This window comes from Harpegnathos saltator, unplaced genomic scaffold, assembly GCF_003227715.2.
Source record: "Harpegnathos saltator strain DR-91 unplaced genomic scaffold, Hsal_v8.6 scaffold393, whole genome shotgun sequence".
In the NCBI taxonomy this organism is placed as follows: Eukaryota; Metazoa; Arthropoda; class Insecta; order Hymenoptera; family Formicidae; genus Harpegnathos; species Harpegnathos saltator.
Window position 1 is genome coordinate 228,672 of NW_020230198.1, and position 26,248 is coordinate 254,919.

The 26,248-nt window shown below is 52.2% G+C and overlaps 1 protein-coding gene across 2 annotated transcripts in view; it reads right to left on the minus strand.

Moving 5' to 3' along the window:
- The window catches only part of N (neurogenic locus Notch protein), a 286,947-nt gene that overhangs the window by 165,468 nt on the left and 95,231 nt on the right, over nucleotides 1-26,248 (minus strand). For both annotated transcript variants that reach the window (XM_025300950.1, XM_025300949.1), the window contains exons 3-4: nucleotides 8,618-8,889; nucleotides 5,006-5,201 (exon numbers count right to left, since the gene is read on the minus strand). In XM_025300950.1, coding sequence (XP_025156735.1) covers nucleotides 5,006-5,201; nucleotides 8,618-8,889 — 468 coding nt within the window. The remainder of the gene's footprint in view (nucleotides 1-5,005; nucleotides 5,202-8,617; nucleotides 8,890-26,248) is intronic.

Consider the following 26,248-nt stretch of genomic DNA (forward strand, 5'->3'; position numbering starts at 1 on the left):
GACAGTTTTCCAGGACGCATTAATCTCCACCACAAAATCGCAGTTGTCGTTTTTACGTGTCGGAAAATCGACGAATCTGTTCGTTCGAAATTGTCGTCGTTAAAAATTGCCGAGATCTCGTGTGAAATTTCAGGAACGAGATTTACGAGAGAGACCTCAGAGAGGAGAAAAAATCTTTAGAACTCGGAAAAAAAAACTTCATAAAAAGAAGGCCCTTGAATTTGGAAATATTCACGAATTCTAAAGCTCTCGCCGACAGACTGGGAAATCGGCGCTCGCTTCCTCCGCGCAGCTTCCGCTCTGGAAGGCAGATTCGCCCCTCCCCCCCCCCTCCCCATCGAGGTCTCCGCCTTGACGAGAATCGATCCGTGTAAGGGTCAACCGCGGAGAACAGGATTCCGCGAACGCGGGTCACGGATTCCGCGAAGCGGCGCGCCTCGGCTGGAAACGGCTTTCCCAAGTGTGTAATATCTTTATTCGCCCGTGCTCGTCGCGTGGAAGAATTCCAGCGCAAAGAGCGGCCCCCGTCACGGCCGAGGGACAATGAGCGAGCCGAAGAAACGTCAGCGCGGCTTATGCAATTCACGAAAGAAGCGCGGGACTAGTCGTCCGTATTGCACCCGCTCGCGTAAAAAGCTCGCGTGCTCGCATTCTCGCATAGGTCGATCCGTTCGTTGCCGCCGCGCGTTGCCGTTGGCGGCGATCAGGGAAAATTCTTTGCGTTTCATGTGCGTCCTGATCCGCATCGCAACGGCGGCGGCGGCGGCGGCGGCGGCGGCAAATCCGCGAAGATTCCCGCCGAGATTCCGCGGGCTCGTCCCCCTCTCGTGATATTTAATTATTTCTACGTCGAAATTTCGCGCTCGTGAAACGACGCCTGCCTACCTCTACCTACCTACCCGACCTATCTGCCTCTTTCGCTACGTCTTCATGGCGGCGGCGGTGGAGGCGGCGGAGGCATTACGGTACCCGGGTACCGATCCTACGTAACAATTTAATAGCACAGTATCTCCCACCGACACCACCTGGCGGTCAGGTATGCCACATCAAAGTCTTTATTAGGCCCGATTGAACGTTATTGCGGCCCCGCTCTCTCTTTCTCCCTCTCCCCCCCCCTCTCTCTCTCTCTCTCTCTCTCTCTCTGGTGGAAGATTGGCGACCGAGTGTCCGCTTCTCGCCCTCCGCGTTCCTCTCGAGAGCTGCGTACACGCCGAGGTCTCGATCGCGCCGGCATTGATTAACTTTGGTCAACCCAATCTGCTCCTCCTCCCCTTCCCTTCCTTTGTGTCGCAAGTCGCGAATTATAAACACGCCGTTTGGCAATGTAGAAAATAACGGGCGACCGCTAATCCCGCGGAAAGTAATCGAAAGTCCATCTCCCCTCTTTCTCTCGCGGGTCCTCCCGATTTGAGGCCGAACGACAAGACCGCCATTTCCCAATTCCTCGACTTTCCAGCCTCCTCCGCCAATCTCTCCGCCAATCTCCTGCCCGCCCTCTCGCCCCGTCGGCAAACAACTCGGCGCGAGTTCGTTTCGCCTCGGCGAACCGTTACGTTTTTTCCTTCTTTCCGCAGAAAGTGCGAGGAAGCACGAGCAAAAGGAACGAGCCTGCCGAAGTGTATTCGCACCTCCGTCTACGTGCTCGTTTACGTGTGAGCGAAGGCACACGCGCGCGCACGTGTATCCTACTTACTGCAATCCTCTCTCGATCCTCCCGGCACTCTCTCTCTCTCTCTCTCTCTCTCTCTCTCTCTCTCTCTCTCTCTCTCTCTCTCTCCCTCTCTCTCTCTCCCTCTCTCTCTCTCCCTCTCTCTCTCTCTCTCTCTCTCTCTCTCTCTCTCTCTCTCTACGCGTAAGTGCAGAGGGAAGAAAACATACCGCGCGCGGGCGCTCGCGCGAGAGTCGAAGGCGGCGGATTACTGTTAAACGGATCCCGTGATCCGCCGGGAATTATCGGGTAGCGCCGCGCGATTAACCCCTCGGCGATATTTATTAGACGGCCGAACCCCGATTATCCTATCGCTCGCGCGCCGTGTTTCTCCTTCACCTCGTGATTCGAGCGGATAAGCAGGCGCGTCATCATCGTACACGTTCGGGAGCGTCACGACGACGTTTCTTTGCCCCCTGGCTCGCCCCCCCCCAGCCCATCCCCTAACCCCCTTCCAGCGGAGAATCAAGCACGGTTGAGCGACATTTTCAATCGAGAGAGAGAGAGAGAGAGAGAGAGAGAGAGGGAGAGAGAGAGAGACAGAGACAGAGAATTGTCTCCCCGCTCGCTCGCTTACTCTTCTCTTCCTTTCCTCCTGGAATTCCAATCCTCCCCCTCCGATTTCACGCTTCAATTATTCGCACGTAAAACGCGCGTCGCGCTGCGACTCTTACGTGCTTACCTTTGTGCATTCGTCTCACGAGCGCGCGTGTCGCTCGGGATATTTATCGCTGGACGTTCTCGCGAGCGGAGCGAATCCGCTTGCGCGGAGATGGAGCCGCGCGCGCGCGGGGTGAAAATGAATACGTCGAGTCGTGAGCAGCGGTGGAACGGATGTCGATGCGCCGACAAAGTCTCCTCTCTCGCGACTCCGCTCGCTGAAAAAGCACGCACGTACACGTGCGTGTCGCGCACACGTACGCACGCACGCACGCGCACGCGAGAGCAGCGACGTCGGGCCGGCATAATTCAATATAATGTAGGGACCAGCGACATTATCTGGGCCGGTGCAGTCAGCTCTCGACTCGGGCCCCGATTAATCTCGACTCGATCTCAACAAAGCGCGGATTTATGGTCTCCTCGCTGACCGGCCGGTCGCTCGCTCGGCCGGTCGGCCTTAAGTCTCCTACTTAAACCTGTTTTTTCGGCGAGCTCGTTTCTTTTCCGCGCGGAGTTTCCTCCTTTCTTGCCTCCTCGCCTTTGCCTCCCTCTCTCTCTCTCTCTCTCTCTCTCTCTCTCCCCTGTTCGGCCTACCTACCCATCTACCTACCTACCTACATTCCCCCCGTCCCAGGATTCTATTATATCTTCTTCGTCGATCCCCGCGAACCGGAACTCGCGCTCGCGGAATCTGGCTTTTGATCTTCGTAACACACGCTTCGCATCTCGAAACTTCTACCTTCCGCAACTACCGGGAAGCAACCACCTCTCGTTAAATCTCGTCTCATTATCCCTCGTGTTGCCGCGCGCGCGCGCGCGCGCGGTTTCTCGGTGCGCACGCCATTTGGATACTTTGACCGCTCCTCCCCGTCTCGCCCACCTCCGATCGGGCGCGTGTTACAATGCAACCTTTGAATTTCAATCCAAGCTCCAAGTCCGATCGCAAGGTAGGAACTGAAGGGAGAAAAAGCAGAACGATGCTCGAGAGCGAGAATCGCGAGGTTGCCGAGTGTCTCCGAGAGGACGCTCCCTCGCTCGGAGTTTCCCCTCGCCGTCGCGGTGCGAGCGGGACGGGGGAGCTAATTTTTCAACTGACGCAACGCCGAATTACGGGCAAATCTGTAATGGGCCGTGGGATCGAGCCGATGGATCCTCGTTGCCGCGCGTCGTTACGCGGAGGAGAGCAACGCTCTCTCGCGCAGCGCGGCGCGGCGGCCGTGCACAATCGGTAATTACGCCGAGGAGACGGACGACGACACCGGTCCGTAGCGCTCCTCTCGGTCCGAGGAGTTTTGATACGGCGAGAGGTCGATCGGTGGCCGATGCCCGTCGCCCGGGTCCGTGTCCGCGCGTCTTTGTTGCGGCGAGCCGCATCTTTGTTGAGCCTCACGGAGAGCTCTCCCCCCGCCCCCTTCGCTCTACATACATGCAGATCCCGATTGCTCGTAGAATCGATTATCCGCGGCCCGATCGTGACCGTACACGTTCACGCGATGCACGCGCGCGCCGTTGCGGCCAGACAAATGAGGAGATTCGCCGAGAGCAGGCCGAGAGCCACGTCGCCTCGATACGCGCGCGCGCGCGCGCTGCCATTTCGGAACGACGATTTCGCGCGCTCGCGCTTCCTTTTTTTGCGCGCCCATCCCTCGAGTCGGCACGCATTCCTGTTCCTCCCGTCAATTCTCATCCCGAGAAGCGTGTCGCGTCACGCAGTCTCCTCGTTCTAGATCCCGCTCCGACATGGAAATTCGCCATTTTGCACGGAAGAAAAAGATCTACTCGCGTTGGCTGAATGGCGGCAAGCGGGCGAAAAGCGCCGAGAAATATCGCCGTCGCACTTTGACCGCAAACATTCGTCTCTGAACAAGGCCCTTACAACGGACTCGCACGTGTAATTTATCGAAATTTCAAGTTCTGGAATTCGGAGTCGACTCCGACAAGGCGACTCGACGAGACATTTGTCTACGACGAGGGTTTTTCGTCGAGGTCATTTTGATGAGAATACAATCGGCGCACGGGGTGCGCCAACGCGACCGCTCGCGTTCCCCTCTTCGACGGACTCGCACATGTAACAATGTCTAATTTTGATGTTCTAAAATTTCGCGTCGATTCCGACGAGTCGTCTTGTCGGAGTAGTCGACGCGAAATTTGCCTACAGTGACGATTTCGTCGAAGTCGTTTTGATGAGAATACAACGGCGCACGGGGTGCGCCAACGCGACCGCTCGCGTTCCCCTCTTCGAGACTGATTCATCTCGACGAATAAGGCACAGTGAGATTTCACTCCCCGACTGATCGAAGCGCACGTATCGCTTCGTCGGGGACTTTAATTCGAGGCTCACGCTTATCGAGAAGTTTGATATTAAAAATGAAAGGACACTCGGCACTGACCGGTGGTTGTTAAGTTAACAAGTTGAATAACGCTGCTCGAGGGACGTTGACGTATGGAAATAATTAGAAAGTCCGGTTTCTCGGGTATCACGCGGGGGGTCCTCGAATTCCGATCGGGACCTTGGCGTCTCACTCGAGGCGAGACGCGTCGTCGTCGTCGTCGTCGAGGACATTACGCGATAAAGACACGCACAATGTTGCTGGACGCTCGGACGCGTCCCGTTAAGCGGTCGTTCGTTCGACTTACTTGTAAGATCCGTGGATGTTCTTGCAGGAACCGTGTACGCACGGCTTCCTGTCGCACTCGTCGATGTCGTCCGCGCAGTTCGCCCCGGTGAAGCCAGGTGCACACGTGCACTTATAGCTGTCCTGGAGCGAGCGACACTCGGCCCCGTTTCGACAGGGCAACGAGGCGCAGTAATCCTGCCGCTCGCAGTGCTCGCCTGAAGCAGAAAAAGAAAGGCCGTGTTCAACGTCATGTATCGTCGTGCAGTCTCGTTTACGCGCGACAAAGCTAACCGCACGCTGTCGCGACCGCACGACGACGCGTTAAGAAGCGTCCTCCGCTTCTCAAGCAAGTGTCTCTCTCCGGTCGCGATGCGCGCTTTCGAAATGAATGAATTCGCGGCGCGATCTTTGTTGCTCTCCAACGCGCGGATTACGAAACATTATCGTCTCCGTCTCGCGTCGCTTCGTCCTGAGCGGTGACTGCCGCGAAGATCCGAACGGTCACGAGAAAAATAACGGCGCAGCGGATTGATCCATAATTCGATCCCGAGTCGCGAAGTCGTGGTCCTTTCATTCGAAAACGAAGCTTCGTCTTCAGCCTCGTCTCGTGCCTTCTTCTTGCCTCTCGAGTACTTCGGGAGAATCTCGCTTGCGAGAGAAACACCCCCCGATCGATTCGTACTCCGATTTATCGCTATTTATCGCTCTCCTCAACACACGGCCGACGAAGCTTCGCCTTCCTCTTCGTCTTCCTTCCACCCCGCCGCTCCGCCTTCCGAGAATTTCGCTCGAGCAAGATCCTTCTACTTACGCGCTAATATCAGCGCGCACGAGTGAATTGCACGCTAATGCGGACGAGCGAGCGTCATCCGCCGATACCGGAGTAGCCAGGCATCTTCTGTGAGAGAGAGAGAGAGAGAGAGAGAGAGAGAGAGAGAGAGAGCACGGAGGATTATCCGCGGCCAAACGGCGAACGGCAAAAACGCCCGCGGTAAAATTTCGTAGATGAAGATCGCCGCGTAGATAAGAATAAATTAGCTCGGAATTTCTTGCCGACGACTAGCGTTCGGCCGCGGCGAGTAGAGAGATATCCCTTAGGACGGCGGTAATGTCGGCCGCGGCCGAGCGTGTACCTAACGTAAGCCTTCTCTCCCCCTCTCTCCCCCTACCCCTCGCGAGCTACTGATTAGTGGAACTAATTACCGGAGTAGCTACTCGCTCTCTCGTGGCCAAGATGTCTTTGCTTCTGGGATCTGCGTCGTGCACCCGCTACAATCCAGCGGTGCTCAACGCTCGCGGCGCGGCGCGGGGATGCTTCGCGAGTTACCTCCCGAGCTGCCGACCGGCTCGCCCGGGCGAGTCCTGGCGACTCTCTTCGTACACCGTGACCGAACGCGAATGAACGAAGTCAGACGGGTAAGTCGATCGCTGGTATCCCGAAGCTTCGGCGGGCAGGGCCTTCGAAGAGAAGAGTTCGATCGAAAGCTACAGGAAGATGATGGCCGGTATATCGAACGTAATGACGGTGCTTCGAGATTCCTGAAGAAGCCGCTTTTCCATGAAGCACCGGCGAGAGGCAGAAACGCGGGAAACTGAGCACCACTCGTGCAAAGGTACCGCCGCAGCGAAATGCCGCATGGTTCTCCGCCAATTATCCTACAAGCACACACTTCAGCCTGCCTTTCCTTCCTGCTCCTGCTCCTTCTTCTTCTTCTTCTCCTTCTTCTACTACTACTACTACTACTACTGCTACTACTGTCTTCCTCTTTCTCTTTGCTTTTCTTTCGAAAGCCCACCTCCTGTTTCGAGATTTATTCGTCGGACATACCAGCACGTGCTTCGGTGCTTTAATCCGAGTCGTAAAAGATACAATCGCGTTGCGGCCTCGACTTCCGCGATTCTCGCGATGTGCGTATTTGCATAAAAGAGTCGCCCCCTCGAAGGGGAGGGGCAGAAAGCGTGACAGCGATTAATTCGTCAATCGATAAAAGTTCGACGTTTGGGGCATCGTCGCTTTCGACGGCTCGATACCGCGCGCGCGTACGCGCGAGTGCGAATGAGAAAGAGAGAGAGAGAGAGAGGGAGGGAGAGAGAGAGAGAGAGAGAGAGAGAGAGAAAGAGGGAGAGAAAGAGAGGGCATCGCGGTTTGAGAATGCGAATTAACAGTTACCCAGCTCGACGTCTTTCTTTATGACGCGCGTCACAATGCGAGCTGGTTAATTGCAACACGTTATCGTCCCGTTCATCTATTAACCTTGCTATTCAACCCACACGAATCGATAAGCATATTCAAGTACCCGATGACTAACGCGCGGCCTATTCATCGCCAGACTTAATATCGACTTACGCGACTCTCTTCGCTTCTAAAGATCCGCATAGTTTCCCGTTAACACCTCACGACAGTCGAGTGTCGGTGTTGATTAATTCTTCGTCGGCGTGCTATGATCGCTCATTAATTAACTCGGAAGTATTGACTTGTCTTGACTGAGCGATCGAGCCTTCCCGCGGAGTAACAGATTCCAAAAGTGAGCCGAGGAAAAAATCTCTCCCTCTCGGCCGAGAAATATTTTATTCGCGTGCATATATATATATATAATATATATCAGTACGTGGTATTTAAATACGAGAATATAAGGTAATCGTCCCAATGGCCAGACACGTCCCAGTATCCGACCACTTTGAGACAAATATTTACTGTTTATTTTAATAATAATGAATGAAAATAATAATTATTGTAAAAAAAAACCCCCAATATCTGACGACTAGTTGGAGAAAAATATGTCCAATTTGATACTTTTGTATTAAAATGAAAATTAATTAAATAAGTATGCACCTATAGTTTGGCAAAACAACGGTCAATCGTTAATAAATTCATTAACAGATAGCATCTATATTTATATTATTTCACATCAGCGCATATTAATTTTCTAATTGCAGTCAGATAGTGGGACAAATTATATCCGGACCATAACCTATTTCAACTGTCCGGTCACTGATACATTAATGCGTTTCATTACTTATGTAAATATTTCTTTAATAATAGATGTATTGATACATTGATTTAAATCATTTTTTTCTACTCAGCCGGCTTACGGTTAGACCCGAGTCTGACTCGGGGTAAGATTTACTACTTTCATCCGTCATTTTTAATCCGCCATTTTTAATTTTGCAACAACAATTTGAAATTAACATTCGGAAGCTATTAAGTAAAACATGAAAGTAAATATTTTCCTCCGTAGAAAAAATTTAACCATTTTGATACTAATTTCTGCCAGTAAATAGAACCGCGAGAGAGTTAACGGAATCTTAAGTTTCCGAATAAATGCAAATATTTATATCAAAACTATTCTTAATATTACATATTGTATTTTTTGTGACGACCTACGCTTAAACGTCCAGTTACTGAGAGACATTTACTTCGATTAAAAAAATATTTGAAACAAGAGATTCTTGAGATACATAAATTGAATGAGAGAGAGAGAGAGAAAGAGAGGAATTATTTGGCTCTGTTAATTGCGACTCGGCTCGATCAGCGCTCGATACGATTTCGCTCGAATCCGGGAAGCAGCAAATGCGCGAGCGAGACGAGAAAAAGACGAGGGCCGTTCGGAAGAGTGAGTCATTTACTGACCTGTATAGCCGGTGCTGCACGTGCAGACGTACTCGTGCAACGACTTGAGGTTGCATGTCGCTCCGTTGAGGCAGGGCGAGGAGTCGCAGGCGTTGTCGATGGGAATCTCGCAGAGGCTGGCGGTGAAGCCTACGGGGCAGGAGCACGTGAATGACGGTGTGCCACCCCGGGTGCTCTCGCGCACCCTGCAGGAGCCGCCGTTTTGGCAGCGCGAGGCCGTATAGCACGGGTTCAAGTGCTGGCAGTACTCTCCCACGTATTTCGACGTGCAGCTGAAACAGAATTACGTCCATCCGTGAGTCCGCGAACGTACACTTGACCCTTGACGTTCGCCGCTAACGATAAGTCCGATCGGTGGGTCGATCAAATCAGAACTGGTGTATTTTGCGCGATGCATTTTCGACGTTGGGACTGCACGACCAAGTGAATTTTCCTAGATATATCCCGATATTTTTTCCGACACGCACAGTTGTAATGTATAAAGAGAGAGAGAGAGAATTCTCTTGCACGTAAAATTAAAATGCTCGTCAAGGGTAACGAATTGTCACCGATTAGCGGCCCCATCGGCGACTCAGCCAATTCTCATAAAAATTACAGTATCGAATATTGGAACGTCGCATTGAACTTTCTTCAGCAAATGGACGGTACATCGTCCGAGGTATAAAGTTTTTGTACTACCGGAGCCGACCGCTTTGGCGGCTTCAGACAGCACCCCGAGCCTCTGTTGCCTTGTTCTTTTTCATTAGTAATGTTACGTCTCGCTCCGAAATCCGTACGAATGAACAAAAGGGGAAGGAGAAGGGGAGCAGAGGGGCATCTCTCTCTCTCTCTCTCTCTCTCTCTCTCTCTCTCTCTCTCTCTCTCGATCGACCCCGGTGAGCGGTTTCGAGGGGAGCCATAATGCGTTCTCGCGAAAAGGCACGATCTCTCGCGTTGCGGTCGAGGATTCCACGAAAGGCCCAGAAAGACCGGGCGAGAGCTGGAGGTGGTCGTCCTTTGTGGCCGCCACCGTTGCACGTATCATTAGATTCACCAAGCGTAAGTATCTAAGAACCCTCTCATAATCCCCGCGGAACTCGACGTCCGTTCGCGCGGACAAATTCACAGCTTCGCGCCTCCGCGGTTCCGCGAAGCGGAGATCGAGTTATTATTCGCTGACCTGTCTCGACCGCCGATTGTTCGCACGCTCGCGTCGCAGGACGCGGTCGGGCTGATCGGGAGCGAAGACGATACCGTTTGCGACGACGAGGTCGACGATCTTGCCCAATAAGGAAATTCTATCGCCGCGCTCTGTCGGCTCTGGCAAAACAAAGGGACGCTCTAACGGGCCCTAATGATCGCCAGACGACGGAGACCTCATATCGCGTGCGTGCGCGCGCGCGATCGATCGCCTTCGCGAGGAAGCCCCATCGATATGCGAAACGACGAAGGGGAACTAGAGACCCTTAAGGTAACCTGCGTCTCCCCTTGCTGCGCCGGCCGTCAAGATTTTTCTCGACCTCGCGCGCGCTGCTTTATAGCGATCTCACGCATACCCGCGGCGACCACGGGATCTCCTCGTTATCTCCTTACGGCACGGGACAAATTGCGCCGCTCTAAATCGCGGCAGGCGAGACGTTCGGTTGCTGCTCGTCGATCTCATTAAGGACTCGCGCGAGTCCCTCGTAATGGCGCTACGAAAGCGCACGGCCGATCGCGTCCGATCGAAATGTGTGCCATCGTTATCCATCAGTCTTCGCGACTCATCGGGTTGACCGATGAGACGGCTCGCCTTCTGAGTCATCGGAATTATCGGCAATTTTTTGCGCCGAGCCTCTGGCAAGCACGTCTGATCCAAGTCCGTCTTCAAGATGCGACTTAACAGGCGAATTTTAATAAGTATGAGTGCCGCGAAGCGAGCGCGGATCTCTCACGGAAATAATCGGCGGATCGCGGACCTTGAGAATCCCGAAGACACGAGGCCGATCGCGCCGATAGAGAAGCCGAACCGTCGAGATGCGCGAGGACGACGGCATCCCGGAACGGATTTTCTTCCGGCGAGCTGAAGCTGCATCGCGGCCCCGAGCATCTCTCTCTCTCTCTCTCTCTCTCTCTCTCTCCAGCACGCTCTCGACTTCTTTCGTCGCTTTCCATCGCGTGTGTGCGCGAGAGCGAGCGCGCGCGGTCTCGCTCAGGCAGCCGCGGCCGGGTATCTCTATAAACGGAAGCGACGATTCCACGGCCATTACTTGGCCGGCGGTGAGTTTCTTCTTGGCTACCGAGGAACGCGCGCGCGCGCACGGCCGAGAGTCTTGCGCGCGTCGCGCCATTCGGATTTATTGACTTCTACATCGCGGATACATCCGCCGCGCCGAGCGACGCTGAGGTGTAACGAGACCACCGCGGTGCCGCGAAGCGGCCACTAAGCTCAGAGACGAGCGTCGGTGTGCTTTCGTGGGCGATATACCGGACGCCGCCCTCGGCCTTCGGACGGCCGCGTCTAGGAACGCGAGCGGTCGCGCTGGCGCATCGCGTGCGCCGCCGAATCGCTGGATCTTCTCGAGTAATCTCCCCGTGTCTCAATCTCCTCTCGCGTGTCGCCCGGTCGACGTGAAATTGCAGGACGAGGGGGCGGGGGGGAGGGGGGGACTGACATCGCAAAGTTCACCGTCGGTGCGGAGGAGAAGACCACGGATGACAGATGTCACCCACGTGACTGTCTCTGTCAAGCTCGAAATTGCGCGAGACTTGCAACCTGACTTTCAAGTAGAAATTACTCCCAGAAGCGAAAGATACGCCTGATCGGTTAAATTTTGTTCTTTAGTTTCAATATTATCTTACAGATCACCATTTAGATAGTCAATCGTCCCTTCATTTCTCGCCGCATAAACAGCACTGTAGGTTTCACGAAAATAGATTGATTTCTTGATTTTCGCGTCCACCGTATTGGACTCGCCATTTTGAATTTCTGTATTCTTTCTGTACTCTTTCAATTTCACACTTTGCATCTGAGAAAGCTTCCAAATGTATAAAATTACAACAGATACCTAATCTATTCATTTATAGTGCACTTTTAAATGTCAGTAACAATGCTAATTATGCCTACTTGGAATCTGACAAAACATGTTATCACGTTAAAACTGAGCTAAAAACAGACTAAACCGAATCTACATATAATCTATATACCATTTCTTCGAAGAAGAATTCACCTTTACAGTGCAGGTGCAAAGAAAACGAAAATATCTCCTTTTCTGACCAAGTTATGGATTCTCAAATGCGTTTCTGCTAACTATAGTTTAACTATATATATATATATATATATATAGTTAAAGTAACTAGTTTCCAGTAGGCGTTACAGGGTTAAAGGAAAAGCGCGCGGTGAAGGCGCGAGAAACACGGCGTTAACACGGCTGTGTCGCGCGCTACCGGCGCGGTCTACCAAAGCGGCGATAAGCGAGACGTCACGCGAACGAGGTTGTAATTATCGACGAATGTTACAACATGTCCCGCTCATCCCGGATAATCTTGCAAATGCGCAGATAAGTGCAGCCTCGTCTCGCGAGCAGATACACGGACGGACGGACGGACGGACGGACGGACGGACGAGCGAGCGCGGAGCCGAATGATGGAGTCGTGTTATGCAAATTGTCGGCCTCTGCGTCGCTCTCGCGGCGCGTTTTATTAATCCGACGTTCTCAAAGTCCGCCCGTTTCCGTTTCGCAACCGCGCGGCCACCTCGCGCGCGCGGACGCTTGCGCGAGTTTCAGCTCGAGTCAGCGAGCGCGCGATTCCACGATGAGATTGTGGATCGCGCGATCGGTAGCGAGCGCACACGCTCGCACTTTCGCACGTTCGCGAACACGCGCGAAAACGCTCCGCGCGAGGCGGCCGGCCGGCCGGCCACTCGCTAATTGCGACGGTCATCAATTACGCGGTCGTTTAAACGTCGCTGCCTATGTCGGCCGCGATTTACCATCCGCGACGTCGCACGCGCGCTCGCGCACGCACAAAGTTGCACGCCGCGATGAGAGCGAGCGCTGGAGAGGAAAGAGCAACGAGCCTTCGAACGCGCGTGCTCGAGTTTTGCGGCAAAAAGAGCGCAACGCACTCACTTTTACCGCGTGTGCCTGCGGCAGGAAAATTTTATTCTTCCGTTTGTCAATTTCCGGAGGAGGACTTGTTCTCTGATGGACGTCGCACGCTTTTCGATCCGAGTTCATCGAGCTGAGAGTGCTACCGCGATTTTTCTGCCGCTGACCAGATTCCGCGCGCGGAAAATCGACGCCGCAAAAAGTTCAATCCACATGTTTCCTCGACGCTCTCCTCCCTCCTCTCCCCGCAATTTGCTCGAGATGAGAAAACAGATTTCTCACAGGCGCGCGCGTCGCGCGTGTCGTAAAGGACGAGGGATGCGTTTAGTTTTCACGCGCGTTCCTCTCACACCTGCGCGCTGTGTTGGATTCTGGTAATTTGTGAGAATATGACTATTAATTATCACATGCTTCGCCGGGTAGCCCAGTTTTCCGAGTGGATCAAGACAACCTTCTAACGACGCTAAGTGATGAGCCAAATAAACCGGCGGCCGGAAAATATACATAATATTCCGTCGGCGCGGGTTCTCGTGAGAGATATGAAACTCATCGGGGCGCCTCCTAATCGGAGGAGTCAAATACGGAGTTTGGTCAGTGATGGTCGGCAAATAGAGCCAGCGAGCCGCGTTAATTGTCACCGTAATCCGCGCTCGACGGGATATTTATCCTGGCGCCGGGCTGGAGAAGAGCGCGCGAGAAGACCGGCCGTTCAGAAAATTTCGACGTGAACGGAAGCCGCGAGTGCCTTGCGTCAATATTCCCCGGCCTATTGTCTCACGTAATAAAAATTATATCGAGATGCTCTCGCATCACGCTGGTGCGATCGAGGACGTGGGAGTGCAAAGTCGCTGCTGGCTCCATGCTAATTTCCGCGGTCTCTTCCTAGTCCCCGCGAACAAAGTTCTTAATTCGTTCACACGATAAATTAACGAACGCTGCGCGCCCGAGAGAGCCCCGCGGGCTCGCACATTCTCGGCTGTAGAATTCGACGATCGTTAACGTTCGACGTAACCCAACAAGACGTCGTCGAATGTTGACCGGCGAAAAGTGCCGCGCGAGCTTTCCCCCCGAAACATTCGCCACGCGGTCGCGCGAGGGAGAAAATGCGAACGAGGGTTGAGAGAGAGAGAGAGAGAGAGAGAGAGAGAGAGGAGAGAAGGGAGGGTGAAGGAGAGAAGGAGAGAGAGAAAAAATATAAAGGCGACTACCGTCATCCCCCGCCGATAATGCGCGGCACTTAGCACTAAAATGGCAGCCTCCGGTGTCATTACGAATCGTCCACTTAGCCGGTAATAACCCGGCAGTCCCAGACGGAACGGAAAGCGAAGCGTGAGCAAAACGAGCTCGAGCATCTCGTCGAATCGAGGATCCGCGGGGAAGGGGTCTCCTCCTCTTCCTCCTCTTCCTCCTCCTCCTCCTCTTTCTTCTCCCTCTCATCCTCCTCCGCCATCAACCACCGGTTGATCGTGCATCGAGGACGGCGCGATAAATTCTCGAACGGCAAATTCGACGAGCGACGGTCGCGCGAAGTCGTTCCATTCCGGCGATTGCAGCGACCGGTCGCGTCGCCGTAGGTTGAAAACGCGAGACATTTGTTAAAATACAAAAAAATATATATAATTATATATAACTATATATTTATATATTACAGATTATTATAGAGATTGTATCATCGGGGGAACCGGAAAATCTGTTCGTTTTCATTATAAAACTTTGCATGAAGATAATAACGTAAGTCCGATCTTAATGAAAGTTGATATATACGCAATAAAGGAATGTTAACCAACCTAGAATTTTAATCAATTCTGAATTAGAATTCAGAAGAATCCGTATTATTATAACGAAGGAAATTAAGGGCTTTAAAATATGAAAAGACTTTCCGGCACCTTCTTCCTAATATAAATTCTTTTAGTTATATTTATATTAAAAGCAGACCTATTTTATCGTTTTATGAATTCTTTTCCACGCGCGACTTTGAGGCGACAAATTGTACGCTGCGCGTTTGTGTGTCAAACACGCACGCCATCCGGTGTTTTTTGCAAAAGAGAGAGAGAGAGAGAGAGAGAGAGAGAGAGATCAGCTTGGCCGAAAGTGTACCGTGCGTCATACTTTCCTCTCGGCGAGATGGATGATTTCCGGATGTCGAGAAACGCGCGAGGCCTGTCATCGCGCAAGAGGATAATTGCTGCGAGCCGATGCTTCCACAGCGCAGATTTGGCGCGCGGGCGGATGATCGGTCGTTCTCATTGCGACACGCGCACTTGGTCGTTCGCGCCGCTCGGTAAACATACCCCAATTTTCTCCTCCGCGATAATTCAAACTCAAACCCGATGCGAAGCAGCTCAGTTCGACTCCCGTTCGCGTCCCGGGGGAAGAGGCGAGCAATCTTTTTCGAGCATACCTAACCGTAGCCAAGGATACGCGAGAAAGAGGGTACCTCCCTTGCGTAAGGAGCAGTCATCTCGCGCGCCCCGGATACGTTGAATCATCTTTTTGCAGTCGGCCTGCCGACCGGCCGCTCGATCTCCGGTTATTGAGAAATATGAGCGATAATTACGTAATAGGATAATCGGCACGATCCGCGGTAGGAGATGTGAGAGTCCGCTGATTATCGGGCCGCCGGTGACCGTCGGATTTGGGACCGGAACCGACCACTTCGAAGGTGAGGGCATTCGGCCGCGGTGAATCTTCTCTCTTCGGCACGAGTTCGAATTACTTCGGCGAACGAGGGGAGGCGCAAAAGGGAGCGGCGGCGAGAGGGAGCTCTCTGAAGAAGGAAAGAGAGCACGGAGGAGAGAAGTCGAGAAGAGCTGCGAGAGAGGGTCCGCGCAGGGAGTGGAGAAAGGACGAAGGATAGGGCCGGAGGGAGGAAGGGAGGGAGAGAGAGAGAGAGAGATGACAGAGAAAGAGGACGAGAGAGGGAAAGGAGTAAAGACAGCTGTTATTGGTGGCTCTTAGGCGGGCAACACGCTTCGTCGGTCGCTTTAACGACTCGGCTCCGGACCGGATCGTCCGTTTTTGCGAGCGGCGAGAGATCGCCGCCGCTTTTTCCGGCCGCCTCATGAACCGCCGGACGGATGGACGGACGGACGGACGGACGGACGGATGGATGAACGAATGAGCGAACGAACACGAGCGATTGCACTCGTCGCAAAAGCGGACGTGCCGCGGCATCAGCTCGGCTCGGCTCAGCTCGGCTCGGCTCGGCTCGGTCGTTTTATGTAGGCGAAGAGCGCGAGCGATCTTTCGGCGGCGAATGATCGATCACTCAACGTCGCCGCGAACGTGATCGCGCGCGGCTCGGCCGGCCGCGAGAAAAAACTTGGGCGAGCCTTGGTGTGCGACGAGGTGGAGGTGTCCTCTCCTCGGGATATAGGGATAAACATTTCCAGGCGCTTTCCTGCGACGAAACGACCTGTCGGGTCGGCGTGTCGTTTTCCAAAGCTTTCGTTCAGCGTTAAGTCAGGCCCTACTTTGGCGACACATGGCGAACGTTGAGAGCACGCCTTTTCAGCTGCTGCAAGCTTCGTTTTCAGCGCTCGGCGCGTATCCGGGACTTTAGCGCGAAGGATGGATGGAGAGAGAGAGAGAGAGAGAGAGAGAGAGAGAGAGAGAGACAGAGGGCTCAAGGATTCTCGACGGCCTTTCGAAAATCTAGCTGAGAACCTCGCGAGGCTCTAGGCGGAAAGGCATATGATATTTTACCAAAGTGAGACGTATCGTTGGAACGTCAGTCGCCACGCAAATCACGAAGACAGTCAATGTCCTTTTTCGAGGTAGAGGCCTTCGCACGAAGCGACGCGCGCTATCACGAAAAGCTGAAAGTCGGCTCCGCTGCGCGAGACCGCGCCGACGGGGACAGGAGGTGGATACAGCTTCGGCAGCGTGATCACCAGTCAGCCACCAGCTAGCATCACCACCCACCATCAATGCTCGGTGGACCGCCCAGCCGCCCGTGCCGGGTCCATTAGTGTCTCAGCTTGTAATTTGCCGCGCCGAATGTTAATGGACTCTCGGAGGGTCTCCCTCCGTCCTGCTCCCCGAAAAACTCCTGCCGCGCTGCGCGTCGGTCGTGTCCTCGCGCGTCTCAAGGAGGATCAGGGGGAGAGAGAGGAAGAGAGAGAGAGAGAGAGAGAGAGAGTTCAGGAGAGCGAAAAAGCGGACGTTAACGGACGCCATGCAACAGGAAGAAGTGCTAGCTTGCCTATTCTCCTTCTCTCTTTGTCGCTCCCGTTCTCTCTCTCTCTCTCTCTCTCTCTCTCTCTCTCTCTCTCTCTCCCTCTCTCTCTCTCTCTCTGTCTGTCTGTCTGTCTTTGTCTTTCTCGGTCTAGAAGTGTGTAATTAGTCCGGGACGCTGATCACTCCGACGCTCGACGCGAACCGCTAATTAAGAAACGCCACCGTTAATACCGTCGTCGAATTAGCATCCATTAAGGCCGGGGCAGCGTCACCGACAGAAAACCGATGCCGTCCGCCGGCGGCGAGGATGTGGGAGCCGCTGGCCAACGCGCGCGCGCGCGCGGGGAGAAGGTCGACGGCGATACGAATAATTAAGGGTCAACGGATGCGATCAATTAATGGAGCAATAAGAATCCGAGACTAGGATGTTGTCGCGATTCGATCGTGTACTCATCGTGCGTGTTTGCGTAAATTATATTTATATATATATATATATATATATATATATGTCGAGCTTCGTATAAATAAAATATCAGGAGAACATCACTCTCTCAGCTCTCCGTGCCTGCGGAAAAAACACGACCACGTGCGCCGCGCTGGCGTTCCGTCGAAAGAACAGGGGAAAACACCCGGCGGCAAGCTGGCACTCTCGCGCGGATTTCATCAGGTGTATCGCGACGTGAGCGGATGAAATAATAAATAATGAAGAAGAAAGAAATAACGAATAAATCCCCCGTACATTGGTATAACATTTGATAAAATCTCTCGTCTGCTCCGCTGAACGCGACATGGCGCGGTGTCGATTCGCGAGAGATCAAAGTGTGGCGAATTTCATCCTTCACTTGAGGCTCAAGTGTCGCGATGCCGGCTGTAAAGTGATACGATACGAGGTGGATTTGGAGAAAAAAGGAGGAGAAAGAAAGAGAGCGAGATATCGGGCGGAGAGAAGCAAGGCAGAAACTTCAAATCGTCGCCGAGCGTCGGGCGCCGCGAGAGCGAGGCGTGTTCCCATGAGAGGAGCGCGACGACGCTCGCTGCGGCTTTTGAAACGTAACACTCGGCAGTCGGCGGGGGCTCGTGTGGTCGGCGCGATCGTAAAACGCGAGCCCGAGAGCGCCGACGATCGCGCGAGCGCGAGCGCGTTTTGAAAGAAGGTATACGCGAGGTACGACAAGCAGGCGGACACGGACCGTCGATCGGACTTTTTTCAACACGCGACCTGCGGTAACGCCGTAGGTGATCGCGGTCGCGCACGATATATGCAGAACGCCGCACGCATGCACGTACCTGACGTAAGCACGTACGTACGTGCGTGCGTGCGTGCGTGCGCGCGCGTATACAGCAAAGGTGTACAACGAATTGGTCGTTTTACTCGCGTCGCACAGTGAGACATTTCGGACCTTTTTTGGACCAAATTCTTGTGACAACACAAATCTTCATGGAACCTAGTAATGTTTTTTTCTTTTATATTCGGGAAGGCTTATACAACAACGAGGTACTGCGGAAATTTGATTGTCGTTCCAGGAAAATTATGAAAAATTGACTGCAATTCAGTGAACATAAAATTCATGAAAAAGAAACGATAAACTCTTGATAGTTTGAAGCTTCTAAGTAATAGTTCATTCGAGATACATATCAATTGGTTAATGGTTGTTGAGGCCGCTAATTACGAATTCAAGCTCAAAATTAATTTGTTTAAACAAATTTGTTTGAATTAATTTTCTAATTCTGACCTCCTATTTGTAATCGGTAACTCCAAAAATCATAAAAACCATATTCAGTTTGCCTCTGCTGGTCTTTCATTTAATTCCTTTAAATCGGAGATATTATTTTTTAAGTTCAAACAATAATCAATAATTATTAAGTAAAAAATTCAGATGTAAAAGACGTTACTTTGATGTCTTGATTTTGAAATGGAAATTCATAAAAAGTATTATTTTGCGATTTGTTTAAACAAATTAATTTTGCAATTTAGAGCTTGAATTCGAAATTAGCGACCTTAAAAACCATTAGCATGATATGTATCTCGGATATACTATTGCCTAGAAGCTTCTGACTATTAAGAGGTTATCGTTTCTTTTTCATGAATTTCACGTTCACTAGATTGCAGTCAATTTTTCATAATTTTCCTGGAACGACAATCAAATTTCCGCAGTACCTCGTTGTTGTTTAAGCCTTCCCGAATATATATGAAAAAAAACATTACTAGGTTTCATGAAGATTTGTGTTGTCACAAGAATTTTGTCCAAAAGAGGTCCGAAATGTCCCGCTGTGCGTCGTCGCGACGAACGCGCTGCAAATCGCGAACGGCGACGAAACGCGTCGGCGCGCTCCGTCGGAAAAATTCTCACGCGCGTGCGCGACTGCAAGACGCGTCCATTAGCGGCAAAGTACAATAAACCATCGCGATGTTTACAGTAATAACAAACTCGCCGAATGCTCGAATTTACGCGCGTGTGATGCTGCGGCGCTCTCGAGCGTGTAAAACAGACGGCCCGTTTTTGTCAGTCGTCCTCGTGGAAGACGAAGAGACGAAGACGACGATGACGATCGGTGCCATGTGCATCACAAGCTATCGAATGCGGAGGGGAAGGAGAAAGCGAGGAAAGAACGGAGAGAAGGAGGAGAGCGAGGAGAAAGAGAGCATGGAAAAAGGTGAGTAGGTTCTCACGGAGGGCGACGGTTTATTTTTGTACTCCCTCGCGCGCTTCAAGGGTGGCTCATTGATAAGGTAATGGTCCCATGATACGTCGTTAAGTTTAACGTCCTGAGAACGTAATGCGAGGCTCAACAAATATACTGTCGCGCGAGCGCGGCGAGTGTGAGAAGAGTATCACCGCCGCGCCGCAAGAAAAGTGCCGTATCTCTGAACAAACGCGAGACGAAAGTGCGCGGCCATGATTCCTTCAGCGTGTCGCCTCTTCGTTCGGTAATCGGCGATCACGCTGTAAATTGACATTCGCTCGCGGCTCGTCGGACAGGAAAGTACGGCGAAGCAAGACGAGCGGAATGAAAGCGAGGGATCTCTCTCTCTCTCTCTCTCTCTCTCTGGACGTCAACGAACTTGATAAATTCTAGAAAATGGAAAAAGAGTACGTATACCCGCTCGAGCGGCTCAGTCGCTGAGAAGAAAAAATCGTAAATATTCTCCCAACTGCGACTCTCCTTACGCAGAGTTTACCGAAAAGAAAGTATTCTATTTGTAAAGTGATTTTTCCCATAATCTCATATTCCATCGCGAAGCCTTTTACAGAAAAAGTATTCCTCTTTCGATTCTCTTAGAGCGATTAAAGTAAACCATTCATCTAAAATTTATTAGATATTATTCTAAATCTGTTCCCCTCTTATTTCAAGAGGATTTTCTCTTCTATCAATGAATTTTCCTCTTGTATGACGAAAAATATGTTGACTCGAATGTCGGCTTCTTTTATTCTATTATTATTATTATTATAATTATATTAATATTTGGAACTCTTTTTAAAAACGACATGTATGTTACTGTAACATATAACAAAGTATAATTTACCCATATTTGGTCAAATACAGTTTATAATCTATTGCAAGAAGTTGAATAATATATATATATTTTTTAACTACGTTTCATACAATTGATTATGATGAACATCTTTGTAGCTACGCAGTCCATAATAAGATTGATTGGAAATTTGTTTGTTATGATGATCTTATTTCATTCGTGTCTACTTATTGTAAAATTGGAGCCAGAAATACATCTATATATATATGTATAGCGAAACACATATATATATCTATATACATATATATATATGTATTTCGCTATACATTATAATAATTTTTTCAAATTAATCAGTGACCGATAAGAATAAAGTACAGTGAGAATAAATAATAATCCTCTTAAAAAAAAATTAAATAATCTGTATATAAAAGGAAATTTATATTAAAATCAATAAGATTTGCATTATACATATAACACGTAATCTCTCTAACTTTAAGAATAATGTGTTTATAATATTTTCTCCTTAATCTTAGAGGAATCCTCTTGAGGCCATATATAAAAGTAAAATCCTCTAAAATTTAAATGATTCCGCTTGTTCTGAAACTACTTTTCTTCGGGTGTTGCAAGTGCCAAATTCACGCGATATTTCCATCCGCCCGCCGAGAGGCGTGGAACTTGACTCGCCGTCGAGACTCGATCGCCGAGCGAGCGAGCAGGCCGAGGACTCGACGGACAACGCGAGAGGCGTCGAGGCGAGAGGCCGACAGGAATTCGATCGATCCGGAGATTCGACGGGCGGGTATAATTATCGAAAAATCGCGGGGGGATCTGGGTCGATCGGAAGACGCGCTCGGAGAAGCAACTTGCGGAGCGGGCCCCAATTAGGTCGGCGATTCGGCGCTTGCTCGGTGTCAGCCGGCAACGAGATCGCGCGAGCGCCGCGTCTGTCGGCCACGTGTGGGCATTCACCGGCAAGAAGTGCCGACACTCTGCCGACTCTTCCTACCTCCTGAGGATCGGGAACGCGATCCTTTTTCCGACGATGCCGGCCCTCGAGAGGACCGACGAGAAGCACCAATCACCTGCGCGCGCAGCACCCGACGAGAGACATTCTCGACCGTCTCTCACAACGGGACAGATGAATAATGAGGGACTTGGCGGACGCACAAAGGCCTCCAACTTCAAGGTGTTGCCAGTGCCGATCGCTCGAATTTCCGGAAGAAACGCGAACGTTACCCGAATTTCTCGGTTCTTCTCTCTCTCTCTCTCTCTCTCTCTCTCTCTCTCTCTCTCTCTCTTTCTCTCTCTCTCTCTCTCTCTCTCTCTCTCTCTCTTTTGCCATCGCGATCGACAACTTCGATTAACGCGACTAGCGTCGAAATCATTCCAAGCAACGCAAGCAGACGGACTTTGCGTCGCGACGCGCGCTTGGTGGCCAGATGGCTCGTCGTGCGAAAGAGTTAATCGCTAAACAGCGCGATGGACAAAAAAGTGTAGAATAGGGAAAAAGGCGGAGAAGAAGGTGGAGGAGAGAGGGGGAGAGAGAGAGAGAGATGGGGGAGGAGAGAAAGAGAGAGAGAAGGAAAACGAAGAGAAGCCGGAGAGCAGAAAGGGTCCACTCTCTCTCTCTCTCTGTCTCTCTCTCTCTCTCTCTCTCTCTCTCTCTCTCTCTCTCTCTCTCTCTCTCTCTCTCTCTTTCTCTTTCTCGGCAAGCAGGACGTGTTCGAGTCGTATCGCCTACGGTTTACGACGCGGTGGCGTTTGCATAGCGCCATGTGTCTGTCATGCCTCCTCCCTTCTCCCTCCTCCTACCCTCCAAGTGTAGAAAAAGCGTCGCCCGGCTCCCTCTTTTCCTTCTTTTTTCCTTAGCGGAGCGTGGCGATGATATTTCCGTCTGCCGTCTCGGTGCGAGCCGGCAAACAGGTCGCCAGAGTATTTTTCTACGGCGTCTCCCTCCTTTTTTCTTCCCCCCGCCGTGACGCACGCGAGGATCCTACGCGTCCTCCTGCGCTCCTGCGCTGGGATGATCGCGTCTCGGCGAGTATACATTCTCTCCCTCGTCTCAGCGGAGCAGCGCCTTCGGAATTCGTGAGGGGATCGCCCGCGTTAGTGGAGTCGAGGAGGGTGGGCGAGAGAGGGCTAGGAAAGTGGATGATATCGTAAACGTGAAGAGCTTGAAACGAGTTTCCCAGAAGGTCCATTCCGCGGCGGAAAGCGACGGAGAGGGAAGCTCGCAGGGGTGGAAAATCCGAGAGGCAACTTGCCGAGTTGCGAGGAAGCCGGCGGATCCTCCTCGAGATGTTACAGTTTCGAGAAACGAGTCGGCAATAACGCGACACTCGCATGTCTCAAGCTCGAGAGCTCGGTGGCCGATAATTACCCACAAAGGCGCGATGATAAGCCTCGCGAGAGGGAACTGTAATTCGCGATACGCGATCGGCTACTGCACGTCTCGATAGCGGCCATAAAGTACCGCGCGATTTTCAATTAGCGCGAAGTAAAACGCCAGGCGAAGAGGCGGACGCGAATTTCGCGGGATGAAATTTGCATGTTGCAATTTGTTTGCGCGCGCGCGCGCGCGAGTTTCGCGGTGATAAACGATCGGAATTAGCGGTACAGATTCGCCGCGGTAATTCGCCGCTCCGTTCGCCCGCCCGGAGGAGGAGGAGGAGGAGGAGAAGGAACAGCCAGCGCGGTGGTGGCGCTGGCGCGCTGGTGCTGGACGTGAAGGAGGATATCGGAGCGCCCGGAGGAGCGATTTGCAAGCCACTTACGAACGCACGTGAGGGCCCACCCCGCGCGCCGGTGGGTTTCCGTCTGATTGTGGGACGGATGTTCGACTCTCCGCGAGCGAACGGAGAGCGGATCGCTATCGCAACGCGCGTGTGCGCTCGCATCGCGATCGCCGATCGTTGATCTCGCCAAGGTCGCTCAGGTGTGGCTCGCCTCGCGTCGAGAATAACGCACGGAGAAACTGTTCGCGATCATAATAATCGAGATGCAACGGCGATGCGAGCGAGCGAGCGAGCGCGAGCGCTTACACACGTCGATGAGTCCCGCGTGCAATTTCATTTTATTGCGCCCGGTATCTCGTTACCTTCTTGAGAAGTACAATGTATCGGGTGTTCGACTCGTATCGCGTTTAACGACCGGTTATTTTTCCCTCTTGATATGTCACGGTTTAATTATGCACGCCGGGGAAAGGAAGGCCGAAGGTTCGTTTCTGCGACTCTGTCGAGCCGCGGAGATCTCAGAATGCGCGTAAGGGTACTTGAAGAGTACTGAATTACACGCTCTTTGCTCGCCGCGTCGTGATCGATCGGCGGGGTGCGGCTTTTGGAAGACGATTTGGAGAATCGGTTTACGCGACGAGGGAGAGGGTTCGATTTTTGCAGGGGAAATTGCAGAAGATGGATTTCTGTCGCTTCGGAACGGCGGAGTTGGCGATCTTCGAGTTGGCGAGCTCATTTCGAAAATCGTCTCGAATATCCGTTACGAACGCGCCTCGGTCACGCTTTGGCGGAAAACGGCGCGCAGCGCGAAACCGCAGCGGCGAGATTGCGCGCGGTGAGGCCGCTTATTCGCGTTTACGCCGATGTAAAATTCCCCCCGACTCGACCACGGACGAACACCGGAGGCCTGGCACCGCGTACCTGTCGATGTGGATCAAGCTGGGACTCGTTTTCCTACGGAGTTCCCAGAAACCTCCCACGTCCGGCTTCTCCTCGACGGCTGATCAGCGCGACGCGTTCCTCTCGCGCGCGCGCGAAATCCGCGAACCTCTCGTGCAGCAGAGAGATCTCAGCTGAAGTCGGGATTACGCTCTCGATTATCGAAAAGTTCCACTTCTAGTCAAGAAAATCAGGCCTGGCGATCGGTCTTTATTTATTTATTTATTTATTTATTTATTTATTTATCAATAATATACGTGTCTGACCCTTTCAGTATACAGAGATGGAGACAATGGTATAACGACTAAGAAGATCCTCATACAACAAAAAGGGAAAAAAAGTGAAAAAAGAAAGAAGAGGATAAGAAAAAAGAAGAAAGAAAGAAAGAAAAAAGGGGAAGAAAAAAATAAGAGAAAAAAAAATTTCCCCTTATCTTCTCGCCGATCTTAATCCGTAAGAATAAAAGTTTCGAAGGAACAAACTTGATTTCCGGTAAATGTCTGAAATGGCCCTTACTGCGGCTAATTTCGATTTTTGAACGGAAACGTTCACACCAACGTTCACGCCAAACTATCTTTACGTCTGATCTCAAGCTGCGCAAATATTTCGCAGGAAACTTGGCTCAATGCGACTCCTTAATCGCCTCGCGTTCGGCTACCGGGCGACCCGGGGTGAGCACCGCGCCCTTTGGCGTGGGAGAGCGCTTCGCCTCGGCGCGATTACGGTGTGTTCTTTTTTTTATCAGCGGTGGATTTATATCATCGGTTAAAGTGCGCGCGTGCAGAAATACCGCGAATGCCGCCGCGGCGAATAAATATGCCGGCTTGTGTAAGCGTCACGCGGCTGTGCACATGTAACTGTACTATCTTACTCACCTCGCCGGAGAGACTTTGCATATTCGTCTCTCGCAACAGCGCGAGAGCTCTTGCACGCGCGGCGCTAAACGGACACGCGCGCGGAGAAAATTCTCAGGTGGGATGGAAGGATTTTCTGACCCGAATTTTCTGAGCCGAAAACGATCTCAGAAATCCCGACTGCCCGAGTTGCCGGAATTCAGCCGGGGTCGTCAAGACTCAGCTGAAAGCTCATGCAACTCGGCAAAAGCTGCGCTTCGAGACTGCAAGCTCGATCGAAGCCTCATCAGCGTCCAATCGTGATAATCACATCCCGATAACAGCCCGCGGGTTCGCTTCTTCTCCCGAGAGACGTCAGCACGTGCCTCGAAGTAGACGAACGCTGCCGGTTTAAGTGGCCACTCGTTCGAGTCTCCGCGGCGACTCGCGCTAAGAGCCGGCGGTCCGGCTTGGAAAACACGCCGAAATGGCGCGCAAATAACCGGCGTAATGCCGGCGAAACTAGCCGCCGCTCTCGACCTCGAGGCGTGACCTCGCGGTAGCGACGCGCGTACGAGTGAAGCCGGTGCACAGCACTCGAGCCGCGCGCGCCCAAGTGCACACATGCGAAAGTAAGATCGGTGGGAATCGAAGTCTGCCGGGCTGACCTCACGAGTACGATGTCAACGAGCTTAACTCCGGCCATTGGCGGGCGCCGTCGCGTCGTTCTCCGCGGCGTTCACGACTCCGGCTCGAAAAAGCTGCCGCTAGTCGAGGCTTCGGCGGGACGCTCTCTCTCTCTCTCTCTCTCTCTCGCTCTCTCTCTCTCTCTCTCTCTCTCTCTCTCTCTCTCTCTCTCTCTCTCTCTTCGTCCGTCCCTGGCGATTTCGGCTGCCGGACTCGAGACGAACCTCGGCGATCGGCGATTCGACGATTTGGCTCCTCGAGGAGGGCTCCTCGCTCCGAAGCTATTCCGCGTCTGGAGTCGCGTCGCGAATTACAGGCTACGATCGCGGCAATGTCTAATACAAGACAACCGCACGCGCGTCCGATCGCAGGAGCTCGGCGCTGACGAGCGATAAACGGCGCTCAAATCGAGTCGCCTGAGACAGTTGCGCGAGGAGGAGGTGGCCATTCCTCGCGGTCGCTGCAATCAGCACGCGGTCACGATCGGAAAGTGGAGGATTGCACGTTGCAAGGATTCCGTTGATAAGAGGCCTCGGCAAGAGAGACCGGAGAGAGAGAGAGAGAGAGAGAGAGAGGGGGGGGGACCGAGAGAGAGAGAGAGAGAGAGAGAGAGAGAGAGAGAGAGAGAGAGAGAGAGAGAGAGAAGAGGAGCGACCGAAATTGGTGAGAAGCAAACAAAGGGTTGCGGGGGACCGAGTAAATAAAGGACCGCGGAT